This window comes from Ustilaginoidea virens, chromosome 3 (genome assembly GCF_000687475.1).
Source record: "Ustilaginoidea virens chromosome 3, complete sequence".
Classification (NCBI taxonomy): Eukaryota; Fungi; Ascomycota; class Sordariomycetes; order Hypocreales; family Clavicipitaceae; genus Ustilaginoidea; species Ustilaginoidea virens.
The window spans coordinates 906,065-927,879 of record NC_057318.1 but is presented as its reverse complement, the minus strand read 5'-3'; the positions used below and the strand labels follow the sequence as shown (position 1 = coordinate 927,879).

General features: G+C 56.2%; 9 protein-coding genes across 9 annotated transcripts; 5 read left to right on the top strand and 4 right to left on the bottom strand.

Moving 5' to 3' along the window:
* Nucleotides 1–893: 893 nt before the first annotated feature.
* UV8b_03536 (uncharacterized protein) lies at nucleotides 894–2,630 on the bottom strand (the record flags this gene model as incomplete). The annotated part of the gene is made up of 5 exons (XM_043141034.1): nucleotides 894–901; nucleotides 1,178–1,336; nucleotides 1,475–1,536; nucleotides 2,239–2,357; nucleotides 2,499–2,630. 5 exons carry the CDS (start codon nucleotides 2,628–2,630, stop codon nucleotides 894–896), a joined length of 480 nt encoding a protein of 159 aa, XP_042996968.1.
* Nucleotides 2,631–2,941: 311 nt separating this feature from the next.
* On the top strand, nucleotides 2,942–4,549 carry UV8b_03535 (uncharacterized protein; the record flags this gene model as incomplete). The annotated part of the gene is made up of 5 exons (XM_043141033.1): nucleotides 2,942–2,992; nucleotides 3,102–3,122; nucleotides 3,287–3,358; nucleotides 3,450–4,170; nucleotides 4,308–4,549. 5 exons carry the CDS (start codon nucleotides 2,942–2,944, stop codon nucleotides 4,547–4,549), a joined length of 1,107 nt encoding a protein of 368 aa, XP_042996967.1.
* A 794-nt stretch (nucleotides 4,550–5,343) lies between these two features.
* UV8b_03534 (uncharacterized protein) lies at nucleotides 5,344–7,711 on the bottom strand (the record flags this gene model as incomplete). Its single annotated transcript, XM_043141032.1, has 3 exons — nucleotides 5,344–7,468; nucleotides 7,528–7,606; nucleotides 7,672–7,711. 3 exons carry the CDS (start codon nucleotides 7,709–7,711, stop codon nucleotides 5,344–5,346), a joined length of 2,244 nt encoding a protein of 747 aa, XP_042996966.1.
* A 909-nt stretch (nucleotides 7,712–8,620) lies between these two features.
* On the top strand, nucleotides 8,621–9,361 carry UV8b_03533 (uncharacterized protein; the record flags this gene model as incomplete). Its single annotated transcript, XM_043141031.1, has 1 exon — nucleotides 8,621–9,361. The coding sequence occupies one exon, from the start codon at nucleotides 8,621–8,623 to the stop codon at nucleotides 9,359–9,361; it is 741 nt and encodes a 246-aa protein (XP_042996965.1).
* A 650-nt stretch (nucleotides 9,362–10,011) lies between these two features.
* UV8b_03532 (uncharacterized protein) lies at nucleotides 10,012–11,978 on the top strand (the record flags this gene model as incomplete). The annotated part of the gene is made up of 4 exons (XM_043141030.1): nucleotides 10,012–10,394; nucleotides 10,526–10,682; nucleotides 10,719–11,075; nucleotides 11,142–11,978. The coding sequence occupies 4 exons, from the start codon at nucleotides 10,012–10,014 to the stop codon at nucleotides 11,976–11,978; spliced, it is 1,734 nt and encodes a 577-aa protein (XP_042996964.1).
* A 1,386-nt stretch (nucleotides 11,979–13,364) lies between these two features.
* UV8b_03531 (uncharacterized protein) lies at nucleotides 13,365–13,724 on the bottom strand (the record flags this gene model as incomplete). The annotated part of the gene is made up of 1 exon (XM_043141029.1): nucleotides 13,365–13,724. The coding sequence occupies one exon, from the start codon at nucleotides 13,722–13,724 to the stop codon at nucleotides 13,365–13,367; it is 360 nt and encodes a 119-aa protein (XP_042996963.1).
* Nucleotides 13,725–14,772: 1,048 nt separating this feature from the next.
* Nucleotides 14,773–16,735, top strand: UV8b_03530 (uncharacterized protein; the record flags this gene model as incomplete). Its single annotated transcript, XM_043141028.1, has 2 exons — nucleotides 14,773–14,924; nucleotides 15,043–16,735. The coding sequence occupies 2 exons, from the start codon at nucleotides 14,773–14,775 to the stop codon at nucleotides 16,733–16,735; spliced, it is 1,845 nt and encodes a 614-aa protein (XP_042996962.1).
* Nucleotides 16,736–17,305: 570 nt separating this feature from the next.
* UV8b_03529 (uncharacterized protein) lies at nucleotides 17,306–17,916 on the top strand (the record flags this gene model as incomplete). Its single annotated transcript, XM_043141027.1, has 3 exons — nucleotides 17,306–17,342; nucleotides 17,409–17,511; nucleotides 17,604–17,916. 3 exons carry the CDS (start codon nucleotides 17,306–17,308, stop codon nucleotides 17,914–17,916), a joined length of 453 nt encoding a protein of 150 aa, XP_042996961.1.
* A 983-nt stretch (nucleotides 17,917–18,899) lies between these two features.
* On the bottom strand, nucleotides 18,900–21,288 carry UV8b_03528 (uncharacterized protein; the record flags this gene model as incomplete). Its single annotated transcript, XM_043141026.1, has 3 exons — nucleotides 18,900–19,161; nucleotides 19,259–20,420; nucleotides 20,607–21,288. 3 exons carry the CDS (start codon nucleotides 21,286–21,288, stop codon nucleotides 18,900–18,902), a joined length of 2,106 nt encoding a protein of 701 aa, XP_042996960.1.
* Nucleotides 21,289–21,815: the final 527 nt, after the last annotated feature.

Below are 21,815 nucleotides of genomic sequence, written 5' to 3'. Positions count from 1 at the left end.
GACCTGGGCCAATGCTTACATTCCCTCCAGTCTTGGCTGTACCATGTAGCGGCTAGCCAGTAGCTCTGATCTGAGCATGAGAAGCTTCGGAACAGGGGCTGGAAATTCTCGGCAATAAAGTGAACCTTGCCAGACCCATGCCAGAGGGGCGAAAGACTACATTGGTCCGACGATGCCTCGTCACAGGTCTTGACCATCGACCAGACAGGTTTAGCGACATTTTCTGCTCGACTTCGGATCAGCACGTCGTAAGAATCCTGTAACCATGGATTTGGCTGCAGCTCCTTATTTTTTCTTTACTTTTTTTTTTCCCCCCTCGTCTCGAATGCGACTTCACTCATACGCAGCGGCAGACCAACAGGGTTGGTAAGCTGCCTGCTCCATGGCTGACAGCTTCATGTTGATCCTTCAACACGCAAGGAGCAAGGGGCTAACTAATCATCACAGCTACCCGGCATCATTCATAACGGAGATGGCTTCCTCTATCCTTTAACTTGTCGAATGCGCAATATAGTGGTCTAGCTGGAAAGTCACCGAGCTGTTTGCGCTGCGTCACGGTCGTTACCTGCTTGCTACGGATGCCCATGCCATTGCCATGCCATCATCAAGGGATAGCAGCGCCTAATTACAGGATCATGACAAAGCTTGCGTTAGTCCCACGGGCTAGGCCGAATGTAGAACATGATCTGGACAGTATCGCGGCGAATTCCCGTTAACAGGTCAACAGGCTGTCCTGAGCGCTCTTGATTGAGCCAACAATAATTATCCTTACCCAGAGGTTATGAAAGACTGCTACTATAGTCTTGAGACCATCGTACCCTTCGGTCTATATGTGTGCTTGTACTTGCCTGATCCGCCAAGCTATGTAAGCCAGAGAATGCTCCAAAGGCTGGTCAGAAGTCTACGAGGAGGTTAGCTTCGCAAACTTTATACCAAATCTTGCATGCTGGTGATCGTCTACATTTCCATGGTTCAATCTAACTCGCAACATGACACCCCCGCGAGGAACATTCAATGTCACTACTTTCAACTCCAGAAAATATGGAATTTCATGGCATATGTGTAAGGAAACAGGAAGGGGTGCCCGCTACCCGATGGAACCAGTGGCCCAATGCAGGCGACTGCTCGTACGCGGTAAATCCAGGAATCAGGATACGGACCGACTGGCGGCACCTACAATAAACTGCCGTTTCGTTATCTGTACGGATTACATTGTCGTGGGAATATGCCACGGTAAGCCAAAAAGACTGGTAGCTTATCGATGGCAGCAGACCCATTGAGTCGTGCCGTCCGATGTGATAAGCGCGCTTTTTCTGAACGCCGCTCGTAATGATGTCTGGTGCAGTTGGTCGGTGGTCAGTGGTCACCGTCGACACTTTTCAAGAAAAGGCAGGTTGTCATATGTTCACCAGGCAGACAGGGGAACACGAAGCACAGAAAATGGGTCCTCGGTCCTTCCCTTATCGCCACTGACCTGTATACGTTGTCGGAAGCGATGCTGGTGCAGGCGCTGATGTCGGCAATAGTCCTGAACGACTTGTCACGGAGGATAATTATAAGTCGCCAAGAATCAATGTGACTCGAATGCGGCGCGACTTGGAGCAGGCACAGGCTACTAAGACTACGGGCAACCGATTACCCTGACCAAGGGTGTCTTATCAGGCAGCAAAGAGGAGTGTCTGGTCTGGTACGGAGGATGGCGACATGGCCATTGATAGATTGGACCGCAAGGCCGCAGATCCCACAGGGGCAATGTTGTGAGATTCCATCGACCAAGATTGTACGGAACGACGTCATCAGCTCTCGCAGGACAAGTTGCGACGTGGCTCCACCCGGGGCTTGGCCGCCTACCGCCAGCTCCCAGTGCATCCGAATTTCAGAAAGCATCGAGGCCAGGCAGTTGAGTGAGCGAGACGTGGCCACGCGGCCGGGATCGACAAGTGGCCGCCAAGGCTACGAGGCCGAATGGCTACCGAGACAAAAGACGAGCATGGTAGTGGGCAAAGACGGCAGCATGGAAGGATCCCAGCCTGGATCATAGCACGCATCGACTGACCATTGGCAGCACTCGAGGCCTAGACAGACACAGAAGCCCCGTTGCCTCGTAGACGTTTGGAAGTTGCGAATGGGACTGCTTCTCTTGCTCCCATGGAGGCGCGCCGATCTGATACTAGTACTGCACCCGAAATCAGCGTCCTGGGCCCCATGAGCTAGCTGCCCTAGGTCACTTTTTCTAACAGCTGCGAATGCCGTCGGTTAAGGTAGGTCTCCGCGCCGCATTGTTGCCAACGAAGCGCCGGAGTCTTGCGACTTTGCTCTGAAGACGGGGAAACTGGTGACGCGGGTGCAGAATCAGACTGGTCCAGTACGACGCGGAGAGAAGAAGACGGTGTTAGAATTGGCTTTGGAAAGTCGGACCCGAAAAGCTGTGTTCCATCACCGCCGGTCAAAAAGCTTTTGGTTACTTGGGAGGGGGGGATTCAGTCAGATAAGCTCACGTAAAAGCTCCCGTCTCCGAGATCCGTGCCCGATTTGAAGTGGACTGGGCCGCGTCTGGACTCTGGACTCTGGACTCCTGACTCTGGACTCCTGGCTCTCGACTCCTCTTGGCGAACGGGGAATTCAGGCATCAAGTACCGAAACGCGGGGGGATGGCATTTGCATATGCAATTTCGATGGCTCATTTTCGGCTTGAACGGAGCAAACTACTCCCACGAAGCTTACATGCAGCTCTTTCCAAAGTTCATGGCACTCACCTCACCAGCCCCCACTGACGGGTTGGTTGCACAAGACGCTCCGATCTCGGCTAGCGGGGGAGGGGATCATCGTTCTCGAAAAAAACCCGAAACCACTTAGCGTAGTTGACTCCATCAACTTGACCGATGAGCGTCGTTTTCTCGCTTCGTTCAATCTTGAAACCAAAGCTGCGCGTATTTACGACATGGCGGAACACAACATTGTGGTTTTTCGCGGCGACCATTGCGGGCCAGAGGTATGTTGCGTCCCATGTGTGACCCGACCCGGTCGGTTGGGTTGGCAGCACGCCCTTTCCTTGTCTTTGGCCAACGGAGTCGAGCTAACATGAGACGATGCCTCAACAGGTCGTTGCAGAGGCTGTAAAGGTCCGTTCGATCATCTTTTATTTTCTTTTTGCTCATCTCTTATTCATTCATACATTTTGGAGTCTTTTCCACTGCTGGAAGACTTCTTGCGTCCATCTCTGCGGTTCATGCGCAAAAGCTGCTTATCACGGCTAACAGGAGCCGCTTTGATGGCTACTCACCAGGTTCTCAACGCACTTCAGCAGCACAGACCTAGCGTCGGCAAATTCGTGCTCAATGAGCAGCTGCTAGGCGGTGTAAGTCGACCCCGTGGTTTTGTTCCGGGCCTAGAATGGTCCGGTTAGATTCCAGGCCATTGTGCTGATGCGCAGCGTCGCGACGGTCCAGTGTTCCATCGACGCCACAGGCAGCCCGCTCACAGATGAAGCGCTCAACGCCGCGAAATCCGCCGACGCCGTCATTCTCGGCGCAATCGGCGGCCCGGAATGGGGCACCGGCGCCGTTCGCCCGGAGCAGGGTCTGCTCCGGCTGCGCAAGGAGATGGGAACATACGGAAACCTGCGCCCTTGCTTTTTCGCCTCGGAGGCTCTTGTCGACTCGTCGCCGCTCAAGGCCGAGGTGTGCCGGGGCACCGACATTGTCATTGTGCGCGAACTGACTGGCGGTATATACTTTGGCGAGCGCAAGGAAGACGACGGGTCGGGCACCGCGTGGGACTCGGAGCCCTACTCCCGCGTCGAGATTGAGCGCGTGGCCCGTCTGGCCGGCTTCTTGGCGCGCGGCCGTGGAGACAAGACGGTGTGGTCTCTGGACAAGGCCAATGTGCTGGCCACGAGCCGTCTGTGGCGAAAGGTCATGACCGAGACGTTTGCCAGCGAGTTTCCCGATCTGAAGATTGAGCACCAGCTCATCGACAGCGCGGCCATGATTCTCGTCAAGAACCCGAGAGGGCTGAACGGCGTCGTGGTGACTAGCAACCTCTTTGGCGACATCATCAGCGACGAGGCGAGCGTGATCCCCGGCAGCATTGGTCTTCTCCCGAGTGCGAGCTTGAGCGGCATCCCCGACGGCAAGGGCAAATGCAACGGCATCTATGAGCCCATACACGGTAAGCCCGAACACTGCCAGATCCCCCAATCACGACGTCGCCCCTGGAGCTTGGACAAGTCATGCCGGGGTTTCCTGGAAACCCGGACAAGAGGTTGAGCATGCGCTAACTGGTCGCCTGTTTGGCATTTTGAACAGGCTCGGCTCCCGATATCTCCGGACAGGGCACCGTCAACCCCATCGGCACCATCTTGTCGGTTGCCATGATGCTGCGATACTCGCTCAACCTACCGGAAGAAGCCAAGGCTGTGGAGGCCGCTGTCAAGTCCGCCATTGACGGCGGACTCAGGACGAGAGATATAGGGGGCAATGCCGGCACCAAAGAAGTCGGCGACGAGGTGGTCAAACACCTCATCACCATCCTAGCCAAGGAGGCTTAGGCCTGACTGATGTGACCCCCCCACCACCTATGTTTTTTGGCCACCCGGCCGAGATTCATGCACTTTTCAGCAAGATTGAGAGTGATTGAGAGAAAGGGAGAGTTTTGGACAGATATCGAGACGAGGGAAGGGAATTACTCCGGGCGGTCGGGAACGAACAGAACAGATCTACCGACAACCATCAACGAGAGCACGCAGAGGGAGAGACTATCGAGACTGCTAGGAAAGAGCTCCAGCGTCAATAGAAAAAGAAAAGTCTCAACGGTGACGGGAACGTGTCGTGCGTCCACCCAATGCCGGAGGTCCGTCCGTTCCAGATCGCAAAATCAGGTGGGATCTGGCAGGTGTTTGAAGCATGAGCAGCCAGCCAGCCAAGCCAGTCTGTGACTTCACGGGGCTGTCACTCTGTTACGGGTGTGCGTGCCAGGCCATGCACAGCTTTCTACCACGTCACTATTCATTTGACCACTCCGAAATTTTCGCGTCAGATTGGCGGGCGGTCTGTAAAAACCATCCCCCAAGGACAGAACGACGCGAGGTACTTGGTCTATCGTGCAAACACAAGGAGTCCACGCATGGCTCCATGCTTCCTTTCCATCTATAACCCATAACTCGCGAAATTGACGGCACCTTTCCTGGCCCAAACTTGCCCTGAAGCCCCGCATCGGTTGGTGAAACACCCTCCGAGATCCTTTAGTCCCCGTAACTCCGGTCCGTCTTGTCTTGTCTGTTCAAGCCCCCGGGGAGAAGAAGACTGAGCGTTTGCAGGAGCACTAGACCTGTGCTCTTTGCCCCTACCAAGCCCAGAGCACCTTGTGGTGAAGCGTCCGGGCACCCAGGCGCTCAAACTCAAAGGGCGTGATCCACGAGTCGTTGGTGGGAAGCTTGGCAAACACGCTCGCCCCTTTCCACGCCACGACCTGCTCGTCCATGTCTCTGGCGCTGCGGCTGACGAGGATCTTGTCATGCAGGTCCGGCCGTCTGGCCTTGATCTTGTCCTCCAGGACAACGGTGAACTGGGGAATCTTGGACCCGCCCCCAATGACCATGATGCTGCCTAGCAAGTCCCGGAGCTTCTTGTCGTCGCCCTTGGCGGCGTTTTGGATGCTGGTCAGGATGGCAACGTCGAGAGGCGCTGCGGGAAGTATGGCATCCTTCTCCGCGGCGATGGAGGTGGCGCTTCGGGCGTCTGGATCCGCGGGCGTTCCCAGGGGAGCTTGCGACGCGTGGGGAACTTGGCCGGGTATCGGCGTCCCTGCTGCCCGGGCCCCGCTGGGGACAGGGCTGTCGCCGTTGAGGCTGTCCTTTCCAGCGCCGAATATATAAGGTGCTGGGGTGCCGTTCCCCTCGGGCGCAGGTGACCCCGCGTGGGATCCGGCAGGGGTCCCGTTGGTGCCGTTTTCGCCCCTGCCAAAGAAGCTGAACTGGGAGCGCTCCTTGCTCGGCGTCGAAACCTCTGGCTGGGGATGCGGCTGTGCGAGGCCAGTCGTCGCCGACATGATGGACGGCTTGACCAAGGCCAGGATGGCGAGCTGGGCGGCCGAGGCCGGGTCGTCCGGAACGTCCACTTCGTAGGCGTTGTAGGATCTCTCCACCAGCTTGCGTCGCCCTCGAAGTTTGGTGCTGTTGTCGAATATCGACGGGTCAAAAACCCCCATGGGAGCCAGGATGACTTCGTCGTACGTCTTGAACGTGTATTTCCTGGTGGACTGGTTGGGCGCTCGGACGTGGAAGTTGTACAGCTGCACCGAGATGTCGGCCTGAGCCATGGTGCAGTGCTTCATCTTCAGTTCTTCGGCCAGCAGGAAATCGTACCGCCTCTGCAGGTTGATTTCCTGGTAGGGGAAGTTGTCGAAAAGCATCATCTTGACGAATGTCTCGGTGATGTCGTATCCGCCATACTTCATGTTGATTCTCGAGTCCTCGATGCAAAGCCCGTCTTCGACACAAGTGACCGACGTCTTTTGCGCACCAACGTCGACAACGCAGGCTCCGGTGTATCCGGCGCCAAACGTTGCCGCCATGCTCTCCTGCACGAAGCAAACCTTGTTGAACTCGAACCATATCATGGATGATCGAAGTATCTGCTCAACATATCGCTTGTCGTACAGGTCGGGAATGACAAACACGCAGCTGTATTGTTGCCATTCGCTGTTGGTGGTCAATCCGAGCTCTTTCCGGAGCGCCTTGTCCAGCAAGGTCTCGAAATCATTGTACAGGTGCTCCTGGCTGGTGTAGTCGTCCTCGTTCCACCACCCGTGGCGTAGGGGCCACCAGAGCTTGAACTTGGGGTTCGAGTCGTCCGGAACCCGGAGAGCATCGGTTCCGATGAAACATGAAGCCGCCGGCTCGGCATCTTGCCGTTTTCTCACGTCCGTCCACTCAATCTCCAGGGGATCGTTGTGTTTTTCGATGACCTCTGGTTCGGTGCGGCGGTTGAAAGTCTGGACGAGCTCCTTGGAGTTGGGCAGCACTTTTCTCTTGTTGGCCCTCATGTCGACTTTGAGCTCGTTGCAGAGTTTGGAATACTTCTTGGACCATTCCTCGCCGTACTGCTGGTCCGTCGTTTTGGCTTCAAACTGCCTCCGCGGCAGAGCCTCGTACATTTCGGACTCGGTCTGGGGGAACGTTGTCGCCAAAGCGGCGGGTATCGTTCTCGGCAGGGCGTCGCTGGCAAAGCCGATTCGAAAATTTTGGCTGCCTGGATGGATGACGATGATTCGCGTGGGATCCACGCCGCCAGAAGGAGTTCCGGCGCCGTCCTCGTCGGCAAGATCTGGGACTGGCAAGGGAAGGTCGCCGTTTGGTGGCTTGGACAAGATTCGATCGCGGTCGCGGGCGCTCTGGACCAGCCGGTCTCGCGTTGCATCACATTGAAGGCGAAGGGCGAGCACTTGGTCATCTCGCTTCATGTAATCACTGTTCCGCATCGATGAGCATCGATGGAGCCCGGTTCGTAGGGGGGGGTCTAATCTTACGTGTAGTAATTCTTTTGATTGATCGGTGCGACATCGGGCCAGGTGGTGAGTCTCATGCCATTGTCGGTTCTCTCCAACCCTTGGTTGCATCGTCAGATCTTGTTCAGCGCAAGAGAAGCATCTGCAAGTTTGCCTGCGACTTACCCTCCCTCAAAAGAACCCTCTCAGAAACTTTGCCGACCATGGTGAAGTGCTTGCCCGCAGCGAAGCAGGCTGCCTAGCGAAGTCGTGAAGATGAATTTTGATGCGATGCAATGGCGGCCAGGGAGCGAGCGAGACAAGCTCTAGACTCGAGCGCACGCACACGCATTGCACACTAACAAACGGCCAACCACCACCACTATGTTGACTCTGTAATGTCTATATTGCCTTGGAGTGGCTGGCTTGGCTGGCCAGTGGTGGGGCACAATGAACGGACATCGGCTCAGTCACCAGATACCGTCCTATTCTGGGCGGTCCCTGTTTTCGGCGCCAGCTGGATGAAGATTCTCCAACCCTTTTTCTGCTATCAAGGACTATCACTCTGGTCATTGGTGACTAGAAGTGAGCAGAAAATGATCACCAGCGATTGGCACGTAGGTACTACGTACCTTATCTACCTAAGGTACCTAACCTACCCTACCTGCCAGGTACCTATGTATTGGGACAAGAAAGCTGAGGCCGGGAAATTATTTCCCCGAGCAGCCTTTTTATCGTCCGCTGGCTGTGGGGCGCTGGCTGACTTGGCAGTCAAGAACTTGTTCATTCAAGCTCGTGTCACCTGACGTCACTTCCTATTTGGCCACGTCCCATTTGAACTGTGGTGCAAAAGACGGCCTACTGCGTTTGCTCTTGCACGTCGTCCTTGTAGCCATCCTCGTATTGTAAGCCCCTAATTCCGGTCTGCCGCTGCTACAGAAGGAGCTCCTCTAGTCCAGTTTCTTTCATCCTGCTTCTCTCAAGGCTCTTGTAACCAATCCATTAACCGCGCCGGTATCGGCATCAAGCTATAGACATCGTTACCCGCGTTGAAAGAAAAAAAAGGACAGTGACGAGATAATCACGGCATCATTTACCAACTTCCTGGCTTTCCTCGTGTTTAGTTTTCTTCGACATGCCTCCTATTCCAGTCTATAGCTCCAGCCCTATTACCGCTGCGAAGCCATCGGGTGTCACTCCCAAGACAGCCAACCCGGGAGAACCACATCAGTCCAGCCAGCCTCAGCCGGAAACTTCTCCAGTTGGCACACAGTCTCGTTATACGCCCGCTCAACCTGGAGCAGTGCCGTCTCTACCCAAGCCGACAGGCGCACCGCAGCCAGGCAATGTTGATGTTGCGGCTACACCTACGCGGACCAGCGCGTTGAGAGATGGCCCGCCGCCGCCCCAACCTGGTGCTGTTCCGGTTCCTCTGGGTTCCCGAACGCCAAGCGATCTGCCTCCTCCGCCCAGGGCTGGCGAGTCGCTGAGGCCTCAGCAAGAGGTGCCGGTGACTACCATGCCGCCGCAGATGGGATATCAGCCACCTCAAGCATCTCTGCCCATCCAGGGCCGATCATCAACTGCTACGACGGCACCGCCTACCATGATGACTTCGCTGCCGCCTCAAAACGGGTCCCCTGCCACCAGGACCGTCCAGGGCAACTACCCGACTGCAGGGTACTCGCCTCCAGCGGGGGGCTACCAGCAGGACGTGAATGCCGCAGGGTTCAGCCAGCATCAGGGTTTAGCAGCCGCCTCTGAAGAGCAAGGTGAGGCGGGTGTTTGGGACACAGCAAAGAAATGGGCTGCCTCAGCTGGCGAAAGCCTCGCTGCTGCGGAGAGCAAAGTTTGGAAGAGGATCAACAAGGACTGAGAGCAGTACCATGTAAACCAGTCAAGATATGTGTGTGCTTTGCTCCAACAAAAAGAGTCAACTTGCTTGTTTGTTACTCGTGTGTTTTCCCGCATGCAGTGAAAGCCACGCATGTTTATTTCGCCAACCCCGGCGGCAGATTCCCCTATTTTGGCTGCCTATGCTCGTGATTCATGCCAGGAGGGCCTGCTTACAGTGTGAACAGTGGTCTGTTCTCCCATTAGGGACAAGGCGAGATTCAGCGACATTGCCAGCAGTCGCTTGCATTGGGCAGATGTTTCAGTTACCGGGGGCAGAGTGGAACAATCTTTCCGGTTCCTTGGCAAACGCCGGGTTATTAAGCAAGGAGGTGGTAATATAGGTACCTACAGGTGGGTATAGGTGGTGGGTCGTAGGTCCTAGGCATCCACACAGAATCCAGATTACGTGCATAACCTCCGAAAAACCAACGGTTGAGATTACGTAACCAGTCTACAACAACCCTCTCTCAACCCAGTTCTGCGCGTCAAACGACCCAACTAAGCTCCATAGAGCAACTATTATCTCATCTTCTCGTCATGTAAATCTGCCCCCATAGCCTCTTTTCTCAAGAGGGCTCTTCGTTTGTCTTTGATTCCTCTTTGATTTGCACACAAAAATAGGGAGCCAGCATGCAGCGATTATCCCGACATTTGCCTTTTTCGCCGTCCACAACCAGCCTTCAAGCGGTGACGTACTTGCTGGGCATCTCGCTCTTTTCGATATCCTTTCTCGTGTTTTTGAACAGCTCCGTGTCCTTTGTCGTTACCGACTTGATCGGGCAGAAGAAGAACGTAGGGGACGTCGTAGGCACGTTGGGATTCGCCGACGAAGTAGTGGCCCTGGTCGCGTGTCCCACGTGGGGTTTGGTGTCTGACCGACTCGGCGTTCGATGGGTTTCCGTGATTAGCTATGCCATTATTGGGATTGCTCTGGTCTTGTTTGTTCAGGCCAAGAATGTCTATCCGCAGCTATTGCTGGCGCGCATTCTCTTTGCGGTTGGGGCATCAGCGGCGTAAGTTTTTTTTTTTTTTTTTTTTTTTTGCAGATTTGGGCAACGGTGAATTACAGGATGGCGTTTTTTTTTTTCGAACTATATTCTGAACTGTATTCTGTGCTAATGTTCGTCTCTCCTTCGGGGCACAGGGCGACGATGGTAACGGCGATTCTGCCATCAATGACTGAAGACGGAGACGCGAGAGATGGGAGGAATCTATCGAGGTACAAGCCCAACCAGCGACTGAGCGTTGCCTATTCCGTGGAATCAGAAGCCACCATTACACCAGAGCGATATGCACGATCCGTGTCCAACGATTCGCGCGCATCTCGAGAGCACCAGCAGCAGCAACAACAACAACAACAACAACAGGGTGCGGTAGGCAAGTCTGGAAACCCGTCTGCGTTGGCGGGTTATGTTGGCTTGTTTACCGGATGTGGCGCTCTTGTTGCGCTTTTACTATTCCTACCTCTACCGGCAAGGTTTGGAGAGATTGATGGAGTAACACCAGGCCAGGCTGTATCGTACAGTTTCTACGTGGTGGGAGCGGTTTCTCTGGGCGTCGCAGTCTTTGTATTTGTTGGGCTGCGGAACCTGCAAGGCGAGGAAGGTAAGGGATGGAAGGCCCTCTTCGGCATGTCAGATCGAGACTCATTATCGTATCTGGGCGCAGGGGATGGCAGTAGGTCTCATCGACAGGTATGCCGAACAAGCCTAAAAAAACTCCCGATGCGTTGATAGCTGGAACTGACTCTCGCTTGGTAGGTTGCTCCGTACCTTGACCTAGTCAAGGACTCGGTGTTGTTAGGATTTGCAGACTCGAGGATTGCTCTGGGATACATTGGTGGGTTCGTGGCCAGAGCGTCTACTGTGGCCATCTCGCTCTTTATCCCGTTGTACGTGAATACCTTCTTCATCAGCAACGGCTATTGCCAAGGGTCGCCACATGACGCATCGCCAGAGCTGAAGAAGGAGTGCCGAGAAGCATATGTGCTGTCCTCGATCCTCACGGGAGTTGCACAGCTGGTGGGACTGGTTTGTGCTCCTGTGTTTGGGTACCTGTCCGGACGCACAGGGCGGGTCAACTACTCGGTTGTTGTCGCTGCAGTGTCTGGTGTGGTTGGGTACCTGATACTGCCGCAGCTCTCGAGCCCGGAAATCAAGGACGTGGACGGAAGAGGCGGGACAGGCGGGATCTTGCTGGTGGTGGCGCTGATGGGCGTCAGCCAGATTGGGGCGATTGTGTGCAGCTTGGGCTCGCTGGGCCAAGGCGTGGTTGCGGCCGAGCTGTCACGTTCTGTGCTACGAGAGCCGTGCATTGCCCCAGGCGAAGACGAGTCGAGCGAGTCGAGCGAGTCGGAGCCTCTGGTGAGCATCTCGACCAAGGAAGACTGCGCGTCGCGAGCCGGCTTGAAGGGCTCGATTGCGGGAGTCTACTCGCTGTGCGGCGGAGCAGCGATTCTCATTCTTACTAAGCTGGGGGGAGGGCTTTTCGACTCGGTATCGAGAGGGGCACCCTTTTACATGATGGCGACGTTTAACGGGATTCTCCTGGTGGCGAGTCTGTTTATGGATGCGTCGCAGGCGTTTTCGAGGATGTAGGTGCCGCGCGGAACATGCAAGCACGCAGAGTTTTGACGAGGATTATGAAAAAGCCCAGCCAGTTTTTGATCATTCATGTTTTCATTATTATTGTCAGCTCATGTCAAAAAAGGTGATGTACTCCCCAACGGCACACAACCCGAGCAACCCAGCCGTGTCTTGGGAGTTGGTGTTTTGTCGGGACTCGGGAGTTTTGCAGGCCCTTGTCTGTCGAGTGGCGCCACGAATCTACAACAGTGGAGTGGATTCTCTCCGTCTCTCTCTCTCTGCCTTGGCAGTCCTTCTCGTCTCCCTGCTTGTCCTGTTTCCATCAGGTGAAGAGAGTTGTTGATCCCGGGCAGCAATGTCTTGGGTGTGCGCGCACGGCAGATGCAAGGCGGATGGCAGTGGGGAGGTCGGGCATCCAGAGACTATACCTGCAGGCAGCTTGAACCCAAGTGAGATACGTGGGCCAACAAGTCGGGCAAGCCAAGTGCCATTGGATGAGTCGGAGGGCTTTTGTTCGCCGGATGGCCATGTCACGAGGAAGTAGTGAGCTGGAACAAGGGCCGGGCAGGACAGGGCCGGGCAGGACAGGGCCAGGCAGCGCAAGGCAGGGCAGGGCAGCGCAAGGCAGGGCAGGGCAGCGCAAGGCAGGGCAGGGCAGCGCAAGGCAGAGCAGGCTCTGTGATTCTTTCCTTAAAGCGTGGAGGAACGGAAGCGTTGTGTGATGCGTACAATGCAGCCTCTGGAAATGGGGGCCGACTGTTGTTCTTGTGCAAGGGCCAAAGGCTTCGAATACGAGGTTGGCTACAGGTGTGTCGGACAGCAGGGGTGGGAGGCCGGTTGGAAGCGGACAGGTGTTGCGTGTGTTGCATATGGCGAAAGGCGCAGGAGCGGGACAACGGCGACGGCTGGGTGATGCTGACGAGCGGGGGGGGGGGCGGCGATGAGGGTGGCGGCGACGATGATGGCGATGATGGCGATGATGGCGACGATGATGATGATGATGGTGATGATGGTGATGATGGCGACGATGCCGTGTCTTTGTCGGGACACAGGGGGGGGTTGGGGGAGGGCAGCGGCATGGCTAACCGATCCATCATATTGGCTTGGCGCTGCCGACGAGAAGCGAGGTGCGCACGAGAAAACAAGAACAGCAAAGGATCACCCAGTGCGACGCGGGTGCAAAGTCAATCGGCAGTAATTGCCTCAGCCCTGCATAGCCAGCCCAGCCCGCAGCAACGGAAAGGGAGCATCCAAGTTTTCGACGGGAGAGGGAAGCGGGTTCAACGGTCAACCCACGAACGTGTGACGCGAGCATGTCGAATGGCGGAGCGCGGGGCCTCGGGAAAAGAGAGGGCGAGGGGGGAAAACCCCGACATGAGATGCTGCCGGGAGTACGGGTCACGGTTGTCCACACATGGAGGGCTGGCAACGTGATGAAGTGGCTCGGTGAGGGAGCTGAGGTGAGCTGACCATGAATGTCGCCGGCGCATGCTGGGCTGAGTTCAATGACTGGAGTCGTCGTGGACGACGAGACGATGGAACGATGGGCCAAATGGATGGGGCGTGTGTTGTCACTGCCGGTTCCACTTCGGACAAAATCCAGGTTGGCGGAAGAACCTGCTGCCTTGCCTGGTGTGCGGCAGCGGTCAATGCAAGCAGCTGACAGCAGCTGGCAGCAGCGGCATCAGCAGCGGCATCAGCATCAGCATCAGCGTCAACATCAACACCAGCATCATCAATCAACATCAACATCGACATCAACAAGCTGCATCTGCATCAGCACCAGCACCAGCACCAGCACCATCAATCAACATCAACATCGACACCAAAAAGCTGCATCAGCACCAGCAACATCAACACCAGCATCAGCTGGCCGTATTCGCATCGCGACTTACACAACCGTACCAGTCAGCCCGCCAGACGCATCACACCACAATCACCTTGCATGTCATAAACAACCAGGGGCGCTCAACCTGCCCCACGCCCCACCGGCAAAGCCAAAACGGCTGCATGGGCGGCTCGAATCTTTTCGATCGGTGCATGTGGATGTGGCGGCGCTCTGCTCTTCCAGGCTAGCACGGCTAGCACTTGGCCTTTGTTTTATTTTCCGTCAATGGCTGGCAGCTGGCAGCTGGCAGCTGGCAAGCCCCCCGGTTGAGCTTAGCACGACTGCGCCGCTGCCACTCAGATTCACCCCACCCAGCCCCACCCCGCCCCCGCCCCCGCCCCGCCTTGCCTTGCAACTAACATTGAAACCTGCCAACAACCCGCCAAGCCTCCCAGCCAAACTACATACCGTACCAAGCAGAGTCGAGGCAACCCTCTGAATGGAAGCATAAGCTGCATCACGAACCCATCTCGGCCACACGCATGACGTGCACTCCACAAAACGCCTCGAACCACGTATCAAAACGCGGCTGCAAGTCCCTCTCTGCTCGTATTACGGATGGCAACGGAGCTAGTCGTTCCTGCAGATACCACCAGCAATGGAGGGGGGGCATCGCAACGGGAGCAATTTCAGCTGCCGCCGCGCGGCTGGAGGGCAGGGCCGAGAAAAGGCTCGGCATGGCTGTCATCCCCAAGCCGCCCTGGCGGCCGGGGGATGGTTTGGGGGGGGGGGGGGGGGAGGCAAGGGCAGAAGAGGCCTTGTTGATATAAAATGTCGGTTTGCCCAACCGATCTGCTTAGTATCTGGTCGTACCCGCCACCGCCGAGCTCGTTTCTGTACTTTGGAGTTAGCCCTTGGGACAGACATAACATCACTCGCTTTTTACAGTCGTTTCGTGAGTACAGACGAACTTTGGCCATGCGATTCTTGGCGTTGGTGGTCTCGGCCGCTGCGGTGCTGGCGAGTGGGCTGGACAAGAGACATGGGCATCATGGGGAGACGACTACCCTGGTGACTTATACGACTGTTACGACGTGTCCCATCACGGCTACGGAGACTCATGAGGGAACGTAAGTTGCGCGGTGTTTCTTTGTTTTTTTTCCCTTTTTTTTTTTACCCTTACTTTTTTTTTATTTTTATTTTTTTATTTTTTGAAAAAGTCCCGAGACTTGGGCTGACACAAAACAGAACCGTTCTCGTCACCAAACTCACCACGTCGACTCTCACCATCACCGCCTGCCACGGCTGCAGCGGCGGCATCGTCACGGTTCCTGGCCCGGTCGTCACCGAAGGCACCACCACTGAAGTTGAAATCACCTACACTACTGTGTGCCCGGTCACGGAAACCGTCACAGCCCCGGGGACCACCTACTTGACCACCAAGACCGTGACCAGCAGCGTCGTGACCAGAGTGCCTACCACTCTTTACGAGACGGTCAAGCAGCCGGATGCCACAAAGACGGAGACGGACTACGAGGTCTCCACAATCACCAGCCTCTGTCCTGTAACCCAGGTGACCACAATTGAGGGACACGAGCAGACTGTCACGTACACCACCATCAGCCTCATAACCACCCGGGTCCCCGTCACGTACCAAGAGACTGTTTCAGAGCCCGACAAGACCAAGACGGCCATCGAGGGCATCACCTCGACAATCACTAGTCTCTGTCCCGTGACCCAAGTCACCACCATTGAGGGCAAAGAAACGACAATCACCAAGACAACCGTCTCGCTCATCACCACGGTTATACCCACGACCAAGCTCGAGACGGCCGTCGGGCCCGATGTCACCAAGACAGAGGTGGAAGGCATCACGTCGACTATCACCAGTCTGTGCCCTGTCACTCAAGTCACCACCATTGAGGGCAAAGAGACGACAATCACCAAGACAACCGTCTCGCTCATCACCACGGTTATACCCACGACCAAGCTCGAGACGGCCGTCGGGCCCGACGTCACCAAGACAGAGGTGCAAGGCGTCACGTCGGTTATTACCAGTCTCTGCCCCGTCACCCAAGTCACCACCATTGAGGGCAAAGAAACGACAATCACCAAGACAACCGTCTCGCTTATCACCACGGTTGTACCCACGACCAAGCTCGAGACGGCCGTCGGGCCCGACGTGACCAAGACAGAGGTGCAAGGCATCACGTCGATCATTACCAGCCTCTGCCCCGTCACCCAAGTCACCACCATCAATGGCAAAGAAACGACAATCACCTTCACCACCACGAGCCTCATCAAGACCGTGGTCCAAAACACGGTCGAGGAAACCGTTACTCGACCGGGCGCCACCGTCACTGCCACCGACGTGGTCTTGACGACGCTCACTAGCCTCTGTCCCGTCACCCAGGTCACGACCATCAACGGAAAAGAGACGACCATCACCACGACCGTCACCAGCCTCATCGAGACCCAGGTCCCCGTCACAGTTGTCAAGACTATCCAAGTTCCAGACGTCACGGCCGTGCGCACCGACGTTGCCTACCAAACCGTCACGAAAGAAGTGCCCATCACCCAGGTCATCACCCAGGGCGGACAGGAAGTCACGGTTGTTCAGACCAAGACAGAAATCGTCGAGGTTCAGCACTCCAGCATCATCTACGAGACCGTCACTGCGCCGGGCGAGACGGAAACCTCTGTCCACGTGATTACCGTGACGCAGAGCGAGGGCGTCGTCGTCACCTCGACTGTTACGGAGACGGGCGCCCATGCCACGACTGAGGTGGAGAGCACAAACACGCTTACCCAGACAGTACCGTCAAGCACAATCGTGGTGACCCAGACCACGGGGCTTCCCGTCACTGCTGGGGCGAGGGTCGACCAGGTTCCAAGAATGGCCTTCCTTGCCGGCCTACTCGGTGCTGTTGCCATGATTTAAACCCGATGGTTTGTTTTATGCTTGAACGGCTTCTTTTTAATCTTTTTTTACTCTTTCTATTCTCTCGCTTGCCCTCTTTTATTCAAACTTTTTTTTTTTTTTTATTTTCCACCACGCATTTTCTGTTTCTCGCAGAATGCCAAATGACACCTGCATGGAGACTGGCATGTAAATGAAGGAAAGAAACGTTTATCAAGGCGGGGGAGGATACTTGGCGGACGGGGATGATGGGTGTGTTGTCCACGGAGGCGGCGTAATATCTCGTTTCAAGTAGTATAAGGTTAATAAAGTTCTTCTAGAATGGAACTTGACACCGTAGCTGCAAAAAAAAAAGTAAGCAAATACAAGCAAAAGAAAGAACCACTCAACAGATATTGCGTCGTGATGTTTGTTTTCTGCAAAGCGTGAAAAATAACGACCTTTACTGGCGGAGACCCAACCTCCGCAGCCAGCTTTACTAAGCAGAGCTCGGATCAGCGCGCCGATGACGGCCCAAGACCCCACCTCAGCCGCCGCATCCACCGCCCCAAGACATCCATCATCACCTTTCCAACCTCCAAACCTCCAACCATGGCCCCCCTCGACAGAGACCACGACAGTCTCGAGCGCAAGTTTCCCCCCCTCCCGTCGTCTTCCCCCCCACCACCGGGCCTACCTGCTGACCTCCCTACAGAGCAGCTCAAAGACATCATCCAGGACCTCTACCAGATCATGGTCCAGGTCTCGACGTACGACACGACCGGCCGCCCAACCCGCCAGGTGCTCTCCAACGAAACGTAACCCTCCCCCCCCCCCGATTTTCTTGCCACCCCCGGCCCACCGGCTAGGCGCTGCGTTGCTGACCCCTCCCCTTGGCGTGCCCGCGCAGAAAGGCGCTCTCGCAGTCGCTGCAGTCGCTGCACGCGACGACGACGTCCCCGCACGCGAGGCTGCCCGCCGTGCCGCCCGAGCTGCTGGAGTACGTGGAGAACGGGCGCAACCCGGACATCTACACGCGCGAGTTTGTCGAGCTCGTCCGCCGGGGCAACCAGCTCATGCGGGGCAAGGCCCGCGCGTTTGGGGAGTTTCGCGACGCGCTGGCGCGGGAGGTGGCGGGCGCGATGCCCGAGCTGCGGGGGGATGTGGACCGGGTGCTGCGCGAGACGGGGGGGGGGCCGCTGGGAGGGGCGGACGGGGAGTAGGGGCGGCGCGGGGACGGGTCGTTGTTGTTGTTGTTGTTGTTCGGGACATGGCGGTTTGGGGGGGGAGCTGGCGAGGCCCGGAGGTTTGTGCATTTCGTGATACCCAAGCGGCGGCGGGAGGATGATGGGCTTTGGTCGACGTTTCCTGCACGGCCGGGGCGTGAGGAGATGGCCGGATGCGGCTTGCACCGTCGCTGGTCTACATGCACATGGCCCTCTCTGCCCCGCCAGACCCGGGGCCCCGTCGCATGTGCCGCTTGTTCCCGGATGCGCCGTGTCCCAGTGAGCCAGCCAGCCAGCCAGCCATTACTCCTGGGTGGCACATGCCGCCATCTCGGTGCTGTTTTCCCAACATGCCAGACTCGACGGGACCGGACCGCCGGAGGGGAAGTCAAAAATGGAAAGAAAGAAAGAAAGTCAGAAAAAAAGAAAAAAAAAAGTAAAATAAAAAGGACAATGCGAGAAATATCATCGAGCTGAAACGCCCTGATGTGGTGCCGGCGATGCAAACGGTACCTAGCACCTTGTACACATCGTTCGGACCTGCAGGTCTGAACAGGGCTCTTCCTAGCCTCGTCAGGGAAAGGCAGAGCTTTTGCCTAGGGATTTTGCAAAGAAGTCTATCCTGCCCTCCTCTCTCTACCTAGTCCTCCTCTCCCCCCCCCCCCCCCCCCCGGCTCTGCTGGCCGAGCATATCGCGTCAACATATATACCAGCGCTGCGCCCAAAACAGCAAGCACCACAACGTGGGTCGGCAGCAAAACCAACGCCCCCAAGATTACCGTGCCGTACCGCCGCAGCGTTTCGACCAGCTCATCACGAGCCTGTCGGCGCTGCTCGTACTCGTGCCGAAGCTCTTGCTTGGCCGGGACATGCTCATCCGGAAAGCCACCGTCGTCCCAGGAATCGGCTGCCTCGTCGGCTCCCCATTCCGCAGCCTCTTCATCCTCGCTTCCCGTTTCGTCCGCGTCGTTGACGGGTTGTCACTGGAAAGGGAACCCTCCGCCTCGTGCATGGGCGCCGGCACCGTTGCCGAAGCTGAACGTGGCCCCTGCTGGGAAACCACCGTTGCCAGGGAAGCCGCCGGCATGTCGGGGTCCGCCACCGCCGAAACCGCCCTGGTTGCCCATCATGCTGAACAGAATCTCAGGGTCGATGCCACCCATGCCTCCGCCCATACCGCCGCCGCCAAACATGTCTGCCGGATCAAGGAGATCGTCGCCGTTGTCATAGGAAGCCTTTTTCCTGCCAACAGAGTCAGCATTCTCTTTTCTTTTTTTTTTCACCATCACGCCTTACTTCGCGTCAAGGTCCGTCCACAGGCGACAAAAGGTGTACTTACTTGGGATCGCTCAAGGTCTCATAGGCTTCTTGCATATCCTTAAACTTGGCTTCCGCCTCGGGGTCATCTGGGTTTTTGTCAGGATGCAGCTTGATGGCCATTTTGCGATAAGCCTTCTTGATATCATCAGGACCGCAATCCTTCTCCAAACCCATGATCTTGTAGTAGTCTTTTCGCTGACTCTTCTTCAGCTCAAGCTCGGCTTTTCGAATCTCCTTTGGTATAGTGCGGTCCTCTGGGTCAAGCTCCTGAATTGACTTCCATTCGCGCACGGACTCTTCCCAGTTTCCAGACTGGCCCAATGCATTTGCCTTGGTCTTCCTAGCCCTGGTATAGCTAGGATCGAGGCTGATGGCCTTCTCGGCATCAGCAATGGCGCCGTGGTACTGTTTGAGCTTGATTTTGCACTGAGCTCGATTCTGGAGAAGCTTCGCGTTGATGTTCTTGTTGCACGGATCGATTTCAAGGGCAGCCGAGTACTTGTCAATGGCAGTCCGCCATCGACCTGCCTTGAATTCCCCGTTACCCTCCTCCTTCATCCGGTCCAACTTCTGCACAGTCTTCAACCACTTGACAGCATCGCGGAAGTCGGGATCGCAGCTGAGCGCCATGCGGAACGACTGGACGGCCTTTTCGTTATCGCCTTGTCCGTAGAGAACTCGCCCTCGGAGAACGAGGGCCTCGGGATCCTGACTGTTGCTACGTAACAGTGACATGGCAATGTTCTGAGCCTCGCCAAGAGCGTTTTCACGACCCATTTTGAGATATGCCTCTCCACGCATGAGTTGCCACTTGCGAGGTTTCGTCACGCCAGGCCCCAGTCCGCGCTCGGCCTGATCCAATGCATGCAAGACCATGGAAACAGCCGTTCCCCTATCCAGCGTCTCCTTGGCAGAATTGATATGGTGCAGCATTTCTTTGGTAGGGGCCATATCCTTGGCAGTTGGCGTTGGTGAGATTCGACCAAAAGTAGTCATGGCTTCCTCGGGCCGGCCTAGGGCAGTGTAGATGCGGGCAAGCCGTAGCAGAATCTTGGCGTTTTGTGAATCGACATCGGCGGCGCGGCTGCAGTCCTCCAAGGCGAGGACAAATTGACCGTTGGACATGCGCGCGGCGGCTCGGTTGCTCAGATAGGTGGAGGAATCTGGGAACAAATCGACGGCTACGATGGAAGTGTCAGTTGAGCGTCGGTATAGAGCACGAACGGGAAAAAAAGAAAGACAAAGAAGATGTAGACACAAAGAAAACACATAAAGAAAAAAAAGGAAAAGACAAGGGATGGAGAGAAAAGAAAAAAAAAAAGCCCACCAAACGAGCATGCAAAAATGACGGCTAGGGGGGGAAGTACCCTTGGAGTATTGTTCGATAGCCTTTGTGTAATTCCTTTCCTTGAAAAATCTGTTACCCGCCGCCTTGTATGCCTCTGCATCATCCTGGGGGGTCGGTATAGGGCTAGAGGGGTTCGACTTGTGTGGCGGCGGCGCAGGGGCCTCATCGTGATGGTTGCCGTTGGTGATTGGAACCGAAAAGTTTGTCTGAGCAGAAGGATTCTGGCTGTGCTGATTCTGTTTCTGCGAAGCAGGCGATGAGACGCCATTGACTGGCTCACAGTCGATGTCCATCTTGTCACTCATGTTGGAATTGGACAGCTTGGATAGACGACGGCGCTCCTCGGGCGGCAGGTTTAGCGGGTGTGTGTCAAAGTCGACTTTGCTGCGTCGTGAGGAAGACGTTGAGGGCTCGGTGGCGTGCCTGGACAGCCGCGCGTGCCGTGGAGTAGATGCCGACGACGACAAGGGTGAAGAAGGGTTTTCTGTTCCCTTGGATTCCCGGTATGATGTGGGTCGAGGACTTTTTTTCGCGGCCGACTTATTGACGTTATTCCTGGACGACTTTGTGGGCGACGGAGGCTCCGACTGCGGATGTGGTTGGTGCAGAAAGAAGTCGCGCTCGTCGAGGCTAGAGCTAGGAGTGTGCTTTTTGGACGAGGAAGTCGACGACTGCTTTTTGCTGCCCCCAAAGAACTTCATTCTGGGCGGCGCCAAAGGGCTCTGGGCACTCGCTGGGGGGAGGGCGGGACGGCCAGGCCAGACTTGGATGGAGCAGGGCTGTCCCGAAACAAGGTTATGCCGGATATTGGAACAGCGAGGGGGGGGTGGGGCGGCCTTTTAACGGAGCAGCAAGAGCCTAAAGGGGGGGGGGCGGAGGGGGGGCGATAAAGTCCCGAAAGTGTGTGTGTGGTTGTTTGCGCGGTTAAAGGGGGGGTTACTCCTGGGCCGTCCCGAGCTATCCAGGTATCAACGGTTCCGTTCCGTTGTAAAGAGGGTGTTGGCGACAGACGGCAGAAGGAAAAAAAAATTGCACGAGTCTCTCGTCGGCTTGGCCAGGACCAGGACTTCAGGTTCGAGAGCGGAGGAAAACTAGCCACGGCCCGTCTGGAGTATCGGAGCGTACGGCGTACAGGTGCAAGCAAGCAGAGCGTGAAGAGAAAGAAAGGGAGAGGGAAGGGGCCTGGGACGAGATGAAAAGCCCAGCCGACGATTTATCAGGTGCACAG